General features: G+C 34.2%; 2 protein-coding genes across 2 annotated transcripts; both read left to right on the plus strand.

The window, feature by feature from the left end:
- Positions 1–94: 94 nt before the first annotated feature.
- On the plus strand, positions 95–4,862 carry LOC111776820 (DDB1- and CUL4-associated factor 8). Its single transcript, XM_023656202.1, has 5 exons — positions 95–250; positions 451–702; positions 1,664–1,807; positions 1,891–2,583; positions 4,287–4,862. The coding sequence occupies exons 1-5, from the start codon at positions 122–124 to the stop codon at positions 4,533–4,535; spliced, it is 1,467 nt and encodes a 488-aa protein (XP_023511970.1). The 5' UTR covers positions 95–121; the 3' UTR covers positions 4,536–4,862.
- A 698-nt stretch (positions 4,863–5,560) lies between these two features.
- On the plus strand, positions 5,561–12,095 carry LOC111776831 (DNA repair protein RAD51 homolog 2). The gene is made up of 15 exons (XM_023656215.1): positions 5,561–5,804; positions 6,083–6,196; positions 6,263–6,415; positions 6,567–6,670; positions 7,152–7,215; positions 7,298–7,353; positions 7,501–7,581; positions 8,048–8,107; positions 8,212–8,303; positions 8,371–8,490; positions 8,734–8,877; positions 9,207–9,339; positions 9,477–10,159; positions 10,249–10,371; positions 11,638–12,095. The coding sequence occupies exons 1-12, from the start codon at positions 5,721–5,723 to the stop codon at positions 9,248–9,250; spliced, it is 1,116 nt and encodes a 371-aa protein (XP_023511983.1). The 5' UTR covers positions 5,561–5,720; the 3' UTR covers positions 9,251–9,339; positions 9,477–10,159; positions 10,249–10,371; positions 11,638–12,095.
- The last annotated feature ends 5,713 nt before the right edge of the window (positions 12,096–17,808 follow it).

Below are 17,808 nucleotides of genomic sequence, written 5' to 3' on the forward strand. Positions count from 1 at the left end.
CAAAAGTGACACGTGGCGGCGTCGGAGCGTCGACTATGAACATTTTTTTTTTGTCAATAAAGTTGTTGCATTGCCTCCTTTATCAGAAATTCATTTTGTTCGGAAAAAAAAACTGAAATCCATGTGGGAAAAATTATCTCGGATGAATTCTTGTTACGCAGGAATGGACTGTGAGTTAGCGGAAATTTGCAGTAGAGAAATCGGTACTGCTCGATCAAGAAACTTCTCTCGCAGATTCAGTGCTTCCGAGGTTCTTGAGATTTCTATGTTCAAAATTCTGATCCGATTTTCCCGTTTTGTTTTCAATACCTTGAAAGTGGAATCAATTCATTCAGTTGTAGCTAAATTTTGAATTCCGAGTAATTAGGTCACTTTGTTCTTCAGTTTTCTTCTTCATTTTGCTTCGCCGATTAGTGCAACAACATATCTTATTTACTGAACTTGATGCAGATTATTGTAAAGCAACTGAATCTTGAGAAGAAGTTAAATGGTCACGATGGCTGTGTAAACGCTGTAGAGTTTAACTCGACTGGCGATCTTCTCGTGTCCGGTTCCGATGACTGTAAAGTTATACTATGGGATTGGGCAAGAAATTCCGAGAGGTTTTCGTATCCTTCTGGTCACCTCGACAACATATTCCAGACCAAAATTATGCCATTCACTAATGATCAGAAAATAGTTACTTCGGCTGCAGATGGAAAGGTGATTTTGCATAATATGAAGTGATATATCCTGCCATTCATAACTCATTCGTTGTTGCTTGTGTAGCTGTGTTCATTGGTTTTACATTTTTTTTGAAAAAGAAGAGAGAAATTTTGCAAGGGGCTGGAATAATGTGGTGGGAGGTTTTATACCGATAGATGTATGTAATAGTCCAATGTCACCACTAGCAGATATTGTTCACTTTGGCTCACCATTAGCCTCATAGATTTTAAAACGCATCTTTCAGAGTTATATAATGGTGGGCTCCCAAGGGGAGTGGATTGAGAGATCTCACACTAGTTGGAGAGGAGAACGAAACATTCCTTGTAAGGGTGTGGAAACCTCTCCTGAGCAAACGTTTTTTAAAACTGTGAGGTTGACGGTGATATGTAAACGAGCTAAAACGGACATCGTCCGCTTGCGGTGGACTTGGACTGTTACAAATGGTATTAGAGCTAGACACCGCTTTGAAGGGGTAGATTGTGAGATCTCATATTAGTTGTAGAGGGGAACGAAGCTTAGCGTGTAAAAGAAACACAAACATTGTGGTTTAATGGTTTATCTAAGGATTTAGTGGGGAAGTCAATACAATGTGACGATTAATTGAATAACTTTTTCCAAGAAAAGGGCTTCTAATACTGAAGCTTTTGTTCATTTTAGCTCATTTTTCTGTCTGGCTTTGGCTTTATTGTCTTGAGCGCCTTCCATTCCCTTTGGCTGATGCTGATCAGTCTGTTGGGGGTTGTCAGGAGGGAGTCCCACTTGGCTAATTTAAGGAAAGATCATGGGTTTATAAGTAAGGAATACATCTCTATTGTAATAAAGCCTTTTGGGGAAGCCCAAAGCAAAGCCATGAGAGCTTATACTTAAAGTGGAGAATATCATACCGTTGTAGAGAGTTATGATTTCTAACACAGTCCTCATCAATATGCAACTACATTGTGTTTTTCTTTTCTTGCAGGTAAGACTTGGGCAAGTGTTGGATGATGGCAGAGTTGTTGCAAAAATGTTGGGGGAGCACCAAGGCTCTGTTCATGAGCTTGCTGTGGAGCCTGGAAGCCCACACATACTTTATAGCTGTGGTGAAGATGGTCTTGTGCAGCATGTAAGTAAGTCTGCTAAATGATTCTCTAATGAAGTTTTTGATTCCATTTATGATGTGGGCTGCCTTTATATTCCAATTTTCAGTTCGATTTACGCAATTCTTCTGCAATAAAACTTTTCTATTGCACCTCCTTTGCTGAAAGGAGCAAGCAGCCTCCTAAAGTTGTTGGACTGAATGCCATTGTAAATGACCCAAGAAATCCAAATTACTTTGCGTTGGGTGGTTCAGATGAATACGCACGCTTATACGATTTGAGAAACTGCGGCGGTGGTGCATTTTCGACGTCGAATAGAGTTCTTGATACTTTCTGCCCGCACCATTTGATCCAAACTAACAATTTCCATATCACGGGTTTGGCTTTCTCAAATTCAAGTGAGCTGCTAGTAACTTACAGTGATGAGCTTATTTATTTGTTTCATAAGAATATGGGGTTAGGCCCTTCACCATTGACTGTGTCATCTGAGAATTTGTTGCGGAAACTTAAACGGCCACAGGTTTACTCAGGACATAGAAATTCAGCAACAGTTAAAGGTGTGAATTTCTTTGGCCCAAATTCTGAATATGTTGTGAGTGGCTCTGATTGTGGTCATATATATATTTGGAAGAAGAAGGGAGCTGTGCTTGTGAAGTTAATGGTGGGTGATCGGAATGTTGTGAATCATATCGAGCCCCATCCACATTTGCCTATTCTTGCTACGTGTGGCATTGAAAAAAATGTGAAGATTTGGACTCCTATGGCTTGTGATGTTCCTCCATTGCCTGGTGACATTGAACAAGTAATATCTCACCTCTCTCATGTAGTCTCTATGGTTCATTTCGTTTCGTTCTCTCCGTTACTTTGAGTATATGTTAAACCATTGTTAAATCCATAAGCTTAAACTGAGTTTATGTTAAACGGTAAGATTCCACATCGGTTGGAGAGGGGAATGAAACATTCCTTAAAAGGGTGTGGAAATCTCTTCCTAGTAGACGCGTTTTAAAACCGTGAGGGAAAGTCCGATAGAACAATATTTACTAGCAGTGGATTTGGACTGTTATAAATGGTATTAGAGCTAGGCACCGAGTGGTTTGCCAGCAAGGACACTGGGTCTCCAAGGGGGTGGATTGTGAAATCCAACATCGGTTGGAGAGGGGAACGGAGCATTCTTTAAAAGGGTGTGGAAACCTCTTCTTAGTAGACGCGTTTTAAAACCTTGAGGAGAAGTCTAGGAAAGCCCAATGTGGACAATATCTGCTAGCGGTGGACTTGGGTTGTTACAAATTGTGTCCAGGTATCGAGTGGTGTGCCAGCGAGGACACTGGGCCCCCAAGGGTGGTGGATTGTGAGATCCCACATTGGTTGGAGATGGGAACGAAGTATTCTTTAAAAGGGTGTGGAAACCTCTCCCTAGTAGATGCGTTTTAAAACCTTGAGGGGAAGCCCAATGAGGACAATGTCTGCTAGTGGTGGACTTAGGCTGTTACCAAATGGTATCAGAGCCAGGTATCGAGCAGTGTGCCAGTGAGGACGTTGGGTCCCCAAGGGGGGTGGATTGTGAGATCCCACATCGGTTGGAGAGGGGAACGAAGTATTCCTTAAAAGGGTGTGAAAACCTCTCCCTAGTAGACGCGTTTTAAAACCTTGAGGGGAAGCCCAATGAGGACAATGTCTGCTAGTGGTGGACTTAGGCTGTTACCAAATGGTATCAGAGCCAGGTATCGAGCAGTGTGCCAGTGAGGACGTTGGGTCCCCAAGGGGGGTGGATTGTGAGATCCCACATCGGTTGGAGAGGGGAACGAAGTATTCCTTAAAAGGGTGTGAAAACCTCTCCCTAGTAGACGCGTTTTAAAACCTTGAGGGGAAGCCCAATGAGGACAATGTCTGCTAGTGGTGGACTTAGGCTGTTACAAATGGTATCAGAGCCAGGCACCGAGCAGTGTGCTAGCGAGGACACTAGGTCCCCAAGGGGGGTGGATTGTGAGATCCTACATTGGTTGGAGAGGGGAACAAAGCATTCCTTAAAAGGGTATGAAGGCCTCTCCCTAGTAGACCTGTTTTAAAACCTTGAAGGGAAGCGCAGAAGGGAAAGTTCAATGAGGACAATATCTGCTAGAAGTGGACTTGGACGGTTACAAATGGTGTCAGAGCTAGGCACTGAGTGGTGTGTCAGCAAGGACATTGGACTCCCAAGGGGGGTGGATTGTGAGATCTCACATCAGTTGGAGAGGGAAATGAAACATTCCTTAAAAGGGTGTGAAAATCTCTTCCTAGTAGACGCATTTTAAAACTTTGAAAGGAAAACCCAAAAAGGACAATATCGCAGTGTACGGTATACTTGAGTTGTTACATAAACCATTGCTAAACCCAAAAGCTTAAACCCGGATGTGCGGCAGAATATTTAATCTTGTATGAATATTCTTCTTAACACCCTCTAAATTACTTATTCCTTAAGAACTAAGAACTTCTTTTTCTCATTACTACACATGCATGGTTGACCAGATAATGGAGTCCAATAGGCAAGGAAGGGAAGACCACTCGAGGGTGACCCTTACTCCCGACGTTATCATGCATGTCCTGCGCCTGCAAAGAAGGCAAGCATCTGCATTTACCGAACGAAGATACAGCGCAGGCGATATCGGCAGCGATGAAGACAATGAATGGGAAGCTCAGAATCTGGAGTTCCTTGATGGTAATGTTTCTTTTGAAGAAGATTCAACAGAATATTCATCTGACTGTAACATCAGCTAGCATTCCTCCACATTATGATGAACCAACTGCTGCCTTCCTTTTATCAGCTTTTCATTGCAAATTTTGCATCACAGCTCATTAGATACAGTGGTTTACTCAATAAGTTGTGATTCTTCTGTTTCTTTCTCTCCTTTTTTTTACTGGAGTTAACAACATGACATGTCAAAGAGTCTAGAAGAGTTGTGTAGTGATCGAAGAAATAAACCTCGCATCAAAACGTGCGAGGCTGAAATGTAGTTTGGACGAGTATTGATCTACTCTTGAAACACTAATGTTATACTTTATATGAATTTTGAACGAGTGTTCGATGAATTATGTATATGTCAATGATATGCTTGAAGCTGGATGTTTATACACCACTAATGTTGTATTTGAAATTGCATTTAAAACGGTGTAATGAGAATGAACAATTCACACGAGATTTTGAACCAGCGTCTATGTAACATCTCAAGTACATCGTTAGTAAATTTGTCCGCTTTGGCCGGTCGCGTATCGCCGTCAGTCTTACTGTTTAGCTTTACTGTTTTAAAACGCGTTTGTTCGGGAACGATTTCTACCCCTTATAAGGAATACTTCGTTTTTCTACACCCTTATAAGGAATACTTCTTTCTCTTCGATGTAGGACCTCATAATTCACCCCCCTTGGGGGCTAGTGTCCTTGTCCCTCTTGGGGTCAGCGTCCTCACTAACACACTTATAAGAAATACTTTGTTCTCTTCGATGTAGGATCTCATATTTCATCCCTTGGGGGCCAGTGTTTTTGTCTTCCTTGGGGTCAGTGTCATCACTAACACAGCGTTCTATATCTGGCTCGGATTTCATTTGTATTAATAGTTCAAGTCTACTGCTAGCTGATACAGTCTATTATATATCACTGTCAATACGATTTGAATTAAGGATGAAACAAATTATCCATTTATTTTTATTTTTAATAAAGAATAAAAATAAATAAATTCTTGAAAAATGGTTTAAAAAAAGTATGCGAAATGAATCACTGTTTCTTATAATCAAAATTTCATCTCAACGACAAATCATGGTGCTCATCCACTGTGTTTCCTTCCGTTTTGGCGCCATTTCAACTGCTTACCAGGCGTCGGATCAACCATTCTAGGGTTTCGCCTTGGGCGGGAAAGCAAAGAACGGAGCCAGATAGCATGATTTGACGTAAAGATTCAAGGCGATAGAATGGCGAACAAATTAATTAATCAGATGGGATTACCCAGATCGATAGCTAACATTTTCGCAGCGCGAAATATTAACACAGCCAAGGTAATGATGGAACTTTGGAATTTCGTGATTCCTCACCATTAATTTGTCGATTTGTTCTTCCAGTTCGTGTTTAATACGCCGTAGGAACCGAAGTGGAGCCTTTACATCATGTAGTTCAGATGACCACTCATTGGAAGTCCTTTGTATGGAAATTGAACCACTGCAATGGTTCTTAATTTAGAGGCAGTTCATAATGTCACGTATTGAATGATCTGTAGCCTATTTGAGCCTATAGAAAATGTTTTTTCTGCAGTATCAGTATATTTAATTTGTTTCAGGAAGCTTTATCCTTAACTGAGTTTGAGTTGATGGAGTTATTGGACGTGGGATTGTCGGAAGTTGCATCTGCAGTTGCACACATTAGTGAAATTGCTTCTCCTCCTTATCAGACCGTAAGCATTCAGTTGATTCTGTTTAATTGGTTGATTTTAGAAGTGATGTTCTTGTGGCGCCTGCAGGTGCTTTCTTTGATGGAGCAAAGACTTCAAAACGAGCATTTAGCTGGCCATCTTTCCACATGTTTAAAAGGTTTAGATGAGGCCTTATTTGGTGGGATACCATTTGGTGTTTTGACAGAACTTGTTGGTCCTGCTGGAATTGGCAAGACGCAAGTGTGATTCTTTCCTACTTTTCCGGTTTGATAATAATCTAAATTTTATATCTGAAATTTTTTACTGATTGGTGTATCAATTGAGAATCTATGATTGCGTTGAAGGGGAAGTATTTTTTACTAATTTCGACTCGCTACTTGATGAATTTCAGTTTTGCTTGAAACTCTCCTTCTTAGCTGCTCTGCCACCGAGCTACGGAGGTTTAGCTGGCCGTGTCATATATATTGATGTGGAATCTAAGTTTAGTTCCAGAAGGTATTTTAAGTACCCCATGCTACTGGTTATTTCTATATTTGTGTAATGGATTGTGAAATCCCATGTCGGTTGGAGAGGAGAATGAAACATTCATGATAAAGGTGTGGAAACTTCTCCCTAGTAGACACGTATTAAAGCCATGAGGCTGACGGCGATACTTAATGGGCCAAGACGGACAATATCTCCTAGCAGTGGACTTGGGTTGTTACAAATGGTATCAAAGCCAGACACTGGACAGTGTGCCAGCAACGACGCTGGAACCCCAAGGGGGGTGGATTGTGAGATCCCATGTCGGTTGGAGAGGAGAACGAAGTATTCCTTATAAGGGTGTGGAAACCTCTCCCTAGCATATGCGTATTAAAATCGTGAGACTGACGGCGATACGTAACGGACCAAGGCAGACAATATTTGCTAATAGTAGACTTGGGATGTTACATGGGTACATTACTCTTGTGCTTTTTCTCCCTGTTTTTCTCTCCAGGATGATTGAAATTGGCATGAGAAGCTTTCCTGATGTATTTCAGAAGAAAGACATGGCAAAAGAGGTATTAAAATAATAAATATTCTCTTCTTTTAAAATTTTAATTTATAGTACATAAGATGGATCGTGCTCAATTTACATTCCAGATGGCTGGTAGGATCCTTGTTTTGCGGCCAGCATCACTTTCTGAATTCACTGAGAGGTTTGGATCAAAGTCAAAGACATGTTATTTGGCCTAGCCATGTCATTGATAGATGAGGAAAAAAAAAAAAATGCTCAACTCATTTGTGACGACATTTTCAATATCTGCCATGATAAGACGAGTTTCTGCTGTCTGTTTCCTTTCCAGTTTGCACAAAATCAAGGTTTCACTTCTTGAGCAAGAAATAAAGCTAGTAATCATTGATAGCATGGCTGCCCTTATTACTGGGTAACTCACCTTTTTTTTTTATCTCATGATGTACTCTACCTTCTGTTCAAATGAGGCTTCTATGCGTAGCTTCAGTTGGGGTCTCATTGATATGTCTTTACGTAGCTTCAGTTTTACACCAGTGTAGGTTTCTTCAATAGATTTTTCTGTTTATTCAGTTTTGCAGAGTTCAATCAAGAGTCCTATAGTTATGCGTAACTCTTTTAAAATTTTAGCGAAATACTATTTTTTAGAAAATGTTCTTGAAAAATGAGTAAACTAGCTTCAATTTTTTATAAACAAAATAATTTTGAAATGGGCCAAAGTTTTCAAATCTCAGCTTTGATCTGTTGTGCTATAATATATTTTTGAAGAGAAGTCTTCATGTTATTTGAAACGAAACGATATTGGGTTAAGAATGGATGTTCATAGTGTGCATTTCTGTCGATTTCTTTCTGATGCTTCAAGAAAATGGTTCTTTTTCCAGAGAATATGAGCAAGGGGCACCCAAACAGCATTCATTGGGTTGGCATATTTCGTTTATCAAGTGAGATTTACTTTCACTTTACTTACTCCAGTTGGGTTTTGTTGTGTTTGGTAACTGTTCCATTTATCTTCTGAGTGTTGTCATTTGATTTCCCACCATCTCAGGTCAATTGCTGAGTTTGCACGAATTCCAATTGTCGTGACAAACCAAGTAAGATCCCGGAACAGGAATGAGGTCTCCCATTATTCTTTTCAAGGTAGGGTGATATTGCTATTCTGAAAATTTATAAAATTTGTTTACTTACTATAGCTTCTCTGTTGCAGGATTGAGCAGCAGTGAAATTCAAGAATGTTCTTCAGGATATGATTCTCATCTTGTTGCTGCCTTGGGAGTTCATTGGGCTCATTCTGTGACAATCCGTTTGGTGCTTGAAGCAAAATCTGGTTGGTACCCTTTTACTGATTGTTGCCTTATAGCTGACATAATGGACAAAATTACACTTATTGTGAGATCCCACATCGGTGGGCTCAGGCTGTTACACTTGTAGTGCCGGTAGAGTTGATGGATCATCATCTTACCGATATTTTCTCGACTTGTTTCACTCTTAAACGAAAAGGGGACAGTCAAAATTAGAGTTTCTTCTAACAAGTGTTTCATAACTCATCATTTCCGTCCTCCTCCTATAGGTCAGAGGTTTATAAAGCTTGCAAAGTCTCCCATGTCTCCACCTCTAGCTTTCCCATTCAGCATAACCTCATCCGGAATTTCCTTGCTGAGCGACAATGGAAAAGAACTGAGTGGAGCAGAGATCAACGAGATTCACTGCCAAGGTTAATAATACCAACATAAACACGCCTTCTCTTCATTTTCCTATTCTATCGGTCAACGGTCTGGTTGACTTAAGTTAGAAGCTCGATTACACTTAAAACATTTATGACATTTATCAAAACGTTCTAACCTGATCTTACAAATTCGGTATCATTGCCTGGGTGATGTTAATTGAGTTACCTCCTAACCTCATTGTCTGAAAATTATCCACCAAGTATGCTACGAGAAGTTGATGCTTTTAGTTGTATTTTATTCCACTATTCAGTCTAACACAGAGTTTCTTTTTTGCTTTTATATCTTTTAGTCATTTGATTTTACGACATTAATGCAGGACACAGTGACATTATCAGCTATCAATTAGGAAAGCAGCAGTGACCATTGCCACTGACATGCGAATACAATTGCTAAAAACTCAGTCTTCTCATACGTATACGAGACTTATGCTGACTCGATGGTTTCCTGTTGTGAGTGGTCGGTTATTAAGGAAATAGTTGATTAATTCCCAATTATTATTTTCATTGTAGTTTCTTATGCAATTTTAACATTTGACATTGATTTCTTGAGAATCCATGATTTATTCTACCATTTTCTTTTCGTTCAGGCTACGTTTACAGGATAGCTTAGAACTAACCAGCAGAACATGGAAGATCAAGGCTGCGGATGACTCCTGTTGGGAGGAATTGCATACCTTAATTTCTTTAGTGATAAAAAAGTGTGGAAAGTACAGATAGGACTTTAGTTTCTTAGTGATAAAAATGTTTAGAAAGTACAGATAGATCGTCATTTTGATACATTTAAATGTTAGAACAAGGTTGACTTGAATTTGGACGTCCTTCATTGAGATCCTAATTGGTACGATGGTACGTCGTGGCATTTACGTATATCCATTGAAGCTCTATAGGTTATGGAATATATCCCTGAATTGTTGCCTCGAAATTTTTTAATGCTGCACTTTCTTCTGATTATTATCTTGATGGTGAAGGTCCCAACACGGTGGTTATTCTTAGGCCCCTGAAGGTGGTGACTATCCATTTAGAGGATGAATCTTGCATTCTCTATCAAAAGTTCTGTTAATGCATCAAATCAATGTGGTAGACTAATGTTTCAAAGATTGCAAAACACCAAATTCTGGATCTCTTGGAACAACGGTATCAAAACCATGGAATTTGTGTTATGTTCTGAACAGGTACGGAGTAATGCATTTTATGATCTCAAGCGTGTTTCATCATTCCAAACTTTCAAGTACAGCAAGCTCGGGAAGGTAAAAAAAGAGTTAACCCGAAGGTTCGTATTCGACGTTACATCCTGTCGTGAGACTTGATCTGCTGGAGTAAAAATTGAAACCTGAAGTTGATTTATGTTTTATATTTCAGGGTTTTCTATCAAGGAAGATTGGTTGCTGGAAGATGGAGCGAATTCTCCTGAACCTGTTTATGGGCATTTTTGCAAGTGGTTAGCTGAAAGAAGGCAATCTCAATACTGGCCAACTAAGGAAGGTGGTTTGCTCAAACACTTCTCATTTTAAAAAATTGCTGAGATGTTTGCTCATAAATTATGCTCTTTCTAGTAGATTCCCCATTCTCATTAGTTTATTTAATTGTGGGTGATTTAACTACTCCTAGTCACTTTGTATATTATATCTGAGAACCTAATCGAGATCCACCAATTATCTTTAACTTTGAAAAATGAAGGATTAAAGAATGCAGCAACTTATCGAATCCTTAGACAGAGGAAATCTGTGAGATCCCATGTCGATTAGAGAGAGGAAAGAGTGCCAGTGAGGACGCTGGACTCCGAAGGTGGGTAGATTGTGAGATCTTACCTCGATTGGAGAGGGGAACAAGTGTCAGTGAGGACGCTGGACCTCGAAGGGGGTGGATTGTGAGATCCCACATAAGCTTGGGGAAGAGAACGAAACATTCTTTATATAGATGTGGAAACCTCCCCTCCCCTAGTAGACGCGTTTTAAAAACTTTGAGGAGAAGTTCGAAAGAAAAATCTCAAAGAGGACAATATCTACAAGCGGTGAACTTGGATACTAAGCAACAGAAACAAACAAACAAAGAAAAGCAAAGCTGTTAAAACATAGAACTTTGGATGGAGCCAACCAGTTAGAAACAGCTTCAAACCTGGTCCTTTACAATGCAAATAAAATCCTGTTGGTTGTGGAAAGTTTTAAGTTATTATTGACTGTCTCTTGACCATAGTTTGCTTTGGACATAATCTTGAAAGAAAAAAAAAGAAGAACAAAATATGCTTTATATGATAGGATTCATGTTGGTTGGTGTGACAAACTGACAATGCCATCAAAGCACGAGCCTTTTAGATAAACTCAAAACCTTCAAATGGAAGAATGAATGACACACATATTAATCAAAGCCCTACCTGCTGTTTACCTGTTTCATTGCTTTTAAAACACTATTCACTTAGGGGGCCAGAAGAAAACACCCAAGAATAAAATCTCTTAAAGAAATTCCTGATTCTTTTTTTCTTTTTTTTTTTGTTCTTTTTTTTTTTAACAACAAATGGTTTTGTTTTGTTATGTTTTGTTATGTTTTGTTTTGTTATGTTTTGTTATGTTTTGTTTTGTTTTAGCCCCAAGTACACACATAAAGCACTTGAAATCCCTCCTCCAGTGGTTTATTTAACAAAGAAAAGGTGGTTTTGAGATTGTGGGCAGTCCCAACATTGACATTTTCTTTTCTTAAAACTTGTTTTTTTAAGGTTTCATGCTCTTTTCTGGCTTTTGTCCATTTTTATAGGATCCTATGGACTCATTATCCTCTCTCTCTCTCTCTTGCCGGTTGTGTATTTTTATTTTGCCGCGCCAGCAGTTGAGGTATTTTTTAATGCTTAATGGATGTCTGGCTTTTATGCTGTTTCTAATAAATTAGTGAAAGCACAGGTTAGTCTGACTAATACATTGAACTTGAACTTGCCGACCGTTAGCAAATATTATCTTCTTTGAGTTTTTCTCTTCTTGGCTTTCCCTTCAGATTTTAAAATGTTGCTGGGAGGTTTTCACACCCTTATAAGTAATGCTTCGTTCCCCTCTCTAACAAATGTAGGATCTCACAATCCACCCTCTTGGTGGCCCAGCGAGGTATCAGAACAACACAAACCCACCGCTAGCAGATATTGTTCTTTTTGGGCTTTTGCTTCCAGACTTTCCTTAAATGTTTCCATATCATTATAAAGAATATTTTGTTCGTCTCTCCAACCTAAGATCTCAAATTTCTGCATCTAGTTTGATCCAATATTGAATTTAGCAGGTCGGTTTTTATATGAAAATTGGTCAACAAAAATATTCTTATGAACATCTCATCTCGTGAAAATAAATCATGGGAAATTTGTGAGTTTTAAAAAATTGAATTAGTGAATTTTGAGATATCTTTATTTTTGTTTTAGGATTTAATAACGAATTTTGAGTTTGATTTATTTATTTGAGAAATAAATTCCATTACTTACTATTAATATTGATGTTAGAAGTGCAATATTCAAATATTATGTTCATCTTATTTTTAATTCATTAATTAATGCATTACACGTACGAAGTGCGTTGTTTATTTGTTGTTAATTATTGACTTTATCCATTGGAATTAAATCGAAGGACTTTTACGAATTTAAAATACGGTTGTGATTCATGTGAAGATTATCTCTACAATATACTTTTATACAAATGTCTAATTAAAAAATTCCAAAAAATAGAGGACCATATGATTATTAAATATTTATAATATATTGTAAAATAATATTTATACTAACTTTATAGCATAAAATATGTTCATAAATTAATAATATTTAATTGATAACTATTTTTATAGTTTATAAATATATTTTTAATCATTATTTAAATTAAAAAAAAATACATCAATAGATTATTAAATCCAAATATATTATTAATGTAGTAATTCAATATTAAATAAATTTTAAATAACTTAGTTTATAGTTATATAAAAAAATAAAAAAAAAAAGATAGAAATATGAATAAAATTTATTAATTTATTATAAATAATTAAATAAATAAAAGTACAAGAAATATATCCGACGATTCCTCGTTTAGTTGGTATACGATAATCCTGACAGACCAATAATTCAGACTCTCACCCAAAAATAGATAATTAAGGGAAAAAAAAAAAAAAAAAAAAAAAATGAAAGGTCAACATCGTAATTTCACAGAGTAAAAGGAAGATTATGAAGAGTAGTGTACAAGAACAACCATTGATCATATCATACCTATTACCAATAATTGAGTTTTAGAGAGAGAGAGAGAACAAATAATAAAATATTATTATTTAATAAAATATTATTAAAAAAAACAGATCGTTTCACAAAACGAAACGTTTAAAATATTATAAAATTTACTTTGTATGAATGGATACAGCACGTCCACGTCGACAAGTTTCCAATAACCTTGCCGACAATTTGCTCCCCATTAAAATAATTCCAAAAAATTCATTCCACCCCATATTCTATTCTACTCGCCTTTCCCAAAATATCCTTACATTCCAATATTTTAAATTACCGATGTTTCTATTTTCTATTTTTTTAAAAAAATTTAATATAATTAAATTTTATATTTTATATTTATTTATATAAATAAGGCCAAAAATTTATACTAATAAACACGAATGAACGTCCAAACCTCCATTGAAACATACTTGAGTTGAATTTATTTATTTTTTACACAACTATCAACTTTAATTTTTTTATTTTTTATTTACTTGTAAATTTAATAGATATAATAATAATAATACTAATTATATTGATAGTCTAATGCGAGTAGGATTACATTTATCTCATTTAATTAAACGGTATAATTTGAGCTAAAATAGGTGTGGATTAAGTTGGTAATTAAGCACTTTTTTTCTATTAATTAAATAATTTAACACTTAAAAAGATAAGATTTGAATATCTAAACTTTCATATATTATCATATTATCACTTTATTGATGTATGATTTGTTGATGTTTAGTTAGGTTTATTTATTATAATTATTATTAGTTTATTTAATTATTATTATTATTATTACTACCGTTATTTTATGTATACTCTAAATCTGTCTATTTGATTTTGGCTAACTACTTTTGACGTGGTTGGTTCATCGGATTCATTTATTTTTAAAATAATAATAATATCAAATTTATTTAGTCATAATCTATATCATATTCACATTTGTGACGTTATGTTGCTATTTTTATATTTTCTCGATTTTTCTTACTTTATAATAGAAATGTCGACATCTCTTATTGCGATATCTAAGTCGAAACTACCTCCAAATAAGAATTCAACTTTATATACATTCATAATAATAATAATTATTATTTAATTATATATATATATATATATATATATATATATATATATATTAAAGAACTAGTATTAAAAGTCGTGCATGTTTCATATTCTTTGTTTTATTTTCAACTAAAATAACTTTAAGAACACAAATCGGTTACGTTTTATGGCAATGTGACCTATATGGATCAGGATCTCATGTATTTATAGATGTGTATAATGAGCATTACATTGTATCAAAAGAAATCAAAGATTTGGTAACAGACAGTAAATTATATATTTTCCTTGATTCATGGTAACAAACCAGTAAATCAGTAGATTATTATGTACAAACATGATCTACAAGATCATAGATTTGTTAACAACGGAAAAAAAATAGATTCTCCTTGATTCAGGTTAACAAACAAGTAAATCAGTAAATTATCTTTACAGACATGATCTATTATACGTTTAACACGGACGATGTACTACTAAGTTCAGATTGCCCCTAAAACTGCTAAAAGAATGAGCAGTCACCTTAGTCAATTGGATTTTATTTTATTTTTATTTATTTATTTATTTATTTTTTTTTTGAAGAATTTTCTTTTTATTTTCGACGATATTTGTTTGAATATTTTCAAATCACATGTTCAAAGATCTTGTCGTTTTTCTCTTGCAATATATATATATATATATATATATATATAATAAAATAAATAAAAAATAAAAATCTCCAGAAAAAAAAAAAAAAAAAAAAAAAAAAAAAAAAAAAAAAAAAAAANGTTTATAGAAAACCCCTCAGGCTTCTAAAAGGACCAATAATAATTTAATAATTCATTTAAATTTTATAAAAACGTTGTAATTATTATAGATTTTTATATTATTAATTATTGTTATTATTATCGTAATTTACTTTTTCCATACAATCTTAAAGTAAATTAAAAAATGGGGCATAAATTTTTTATTTAATTTAGAGGCAAATGGTGAGATTATGCCTCAATTATAGAGATTAATTAAATATTTTAAAAGCTATGGTCCATATTTAAATTAAATTCAAATTATAAATACTACATTCATAATTTAACATAATTTATATAATTATTCTAAAACAAATCTAATTTTTCCTAATTAATTTTATTTTTAAAAAATATTTTCATCGTCACCATATTATGTGATATATTTTATTAATCCGACCACAAATATCAATTAACGATTTGATTTATTACAGTGAAATTTAATTTTTTTTCTCAGTTAATTATAATATAATTAATAAAGCCATTTGTAAGATTAATTACAATTATAGAGATTAATTAGAAATTTTTAAAAAGTTGTGGTCCAAATTTAAATTAAACTTAAATTATAGATATATTGATAATTTAACGTCATTTAATTAGTGGTACTAAAAAACCTAATTTATATAATTGAAAACCAAAAAAGAAATTCATTTATCTTTTTATAATTGAGTTCAAATTAAAGTTAATATTATAATGATTAAAAATTTTATTCTGCCAATATATCCTTTGTTTTCTATGTCAAATCATGATTTTTTTTTTTAATTTAAAAAAATTCAAAATATGGAGGACGACATTTGTTCTAATCCGACAAACAAGTAAGTCGGGTGGGATTTGGACTTCGCGAACAATATTACATACGCTCAAACTTCGAGTCATGTTTGAGATAAATATTTTTTAAGAATACGTTTAAAAATAATTTTAAATAAAACAATATTATATGCTAAAAACGAATAAGCAACAACTATGACTTTGATAGCATATAACCCGGTAGTACTTGATAGTACATTTTGGGACATTTTAATCTTAACAAGTATAGACATGATTTTGATGACCAGTCATACACTCTCGTATTGACATACCAAGAATAGCAAAAGACTATCTAACATGAAGCACAAGTAAAACGGAGTTTGAAACAGGCATGCAACCATAGACAACATGTCTTGGACAAACATGACTGTAATATCTAGTATGCAGCCAACACGCCTTAGATAAGCATGATCGTGACACAAGATCGTTATTTTCTCTAATATATATATATATATATATATATATATATATATATATATATATATTTTTGGGTTATATTATCAAATTTCTATATGATTTGATTTTAATTTGAATTTTTATAATATAATAAAATGTAAATTAAATGAAAAAACGAGCTAATCTTAAATATTTTTATTTTTTTATGAAAATAATTTATAGGAATATGTGAGATTTGATCTAATTACATAGATTAATTAAACCTTTAAAGCTCTGTGGTCCAAATTTAAAATAAACTCAAATTATTTATACTAAATTAAATCTTTTTTAGCTCAAATTATTTATACTAAATTAAATCTTTTTTTTAGCTGAGTAGATACTAAATTCATAATTTAACCTAATTTATATAATTGAAAATCAAAACAAAAAAATTATTTAAATCCTAACTCTTCTGACGTGGCTGATCTTGATTGGGCCGTCGAGCATAGCTGGAATTGGGATATTAAGATTACCTGCAACCGGCTAGGGCATGTTAAACGGTCGCAATCGGGACCTTCAGGTAGTGTGGGGTTGCTAAAATTAGAATAATTGATTTAGTAAAAGGTTTTAAGGCAACTGGATTACCTAATGGGGAAGATACACTACTAATTATGTCGCCTTTAATTTATCCACCTCTATTATTATTATTTTTTTCCCCTTTTCCCTGTACATTCACCGCCACGTGTCGGTCTCATCTCATTCATTTTCTTTTTCTTTTTCTTTTTCTTTTTTTTTCTGCAGATTAATAGGATGGGGCCCACAGCTAATTAAACTTCACATTTCCTTTATGAATGTGAGTACCAAAAAAGATATTAAAAGCCACTCTAAAATTACCATTAAATATTAACATTTATAATCTCCTCCCAAATTAATATCCTTTTTATTACTATAAAATATTTAAAGCATGAAGATCAATTTTTCAATTTTAAATATCATTATTATTTAATTTTAAATTTTATATTGGTACTTGCATATAAAGTTATTCAATTTAATCCATACATTCTTTTAAATTATTATTTTAATCATTAAACTAATATTTTTTTTTTTTTTTTTTTTTTTTTTTTTTTTTTTTTTTTTTTTTTTTTTTTTTTTTTTTTTTTTTTTNATATTAAAAGAAAGTAATGTAATTTAATATTTAAAAAATAAATAAAAGAAATAAGGTGAGAGGTAATTAGGTTGGTCAAGAATTACGGCAACGGGAAATTCTGAGCCGAAAAAACGTGATTTAGCTGTGGTCCTAGGAAAGTAAGGGCAGGGGGTAGGGCATGATGGGTTCGTTCCTAGTTCATGGTTCCAACTGTCTGTCACTGCCCGTTGCCCTTTTGCTCGTGCTTAATGGGGAACCCAACTACTAATTAATATGGTACTATAGGCATATAATATACAGCATTAAAAATTTAATTTATTTGATTTGATTTTTTATTATTATTATTTTTTAAATTAAGCATAAAAATATTACTCAAAATTTTATTTGTTTCTATATTTGTGGTCTATATTTTTTATAAAATTTTAACTATTTTTTTTAAATACATTTTATATTCGACTATAAACTCAAATATTTACCTATAAAATGTAAAAACTGTGATTTAAAAAATAGAGATGTTACCTTGTTCAGTTGAGGAA

The sequence above is a fragment of the Cucurbita pepo genome, chromosome LG16 (genome assembly GCF_002806865.2).
Source record: "Cucurbita pepo subsp. pepo cultivar mu-cu-16 chromosome LG16, ASM280686v2, whole genome shotgun sequence".
NCBI lineage: Eukaryota > Viridiplantae > Streptophyta > Magnoliopsida > Cucurbitales > Cucurbitaceae > Cucurbita > Cucurbita pepo.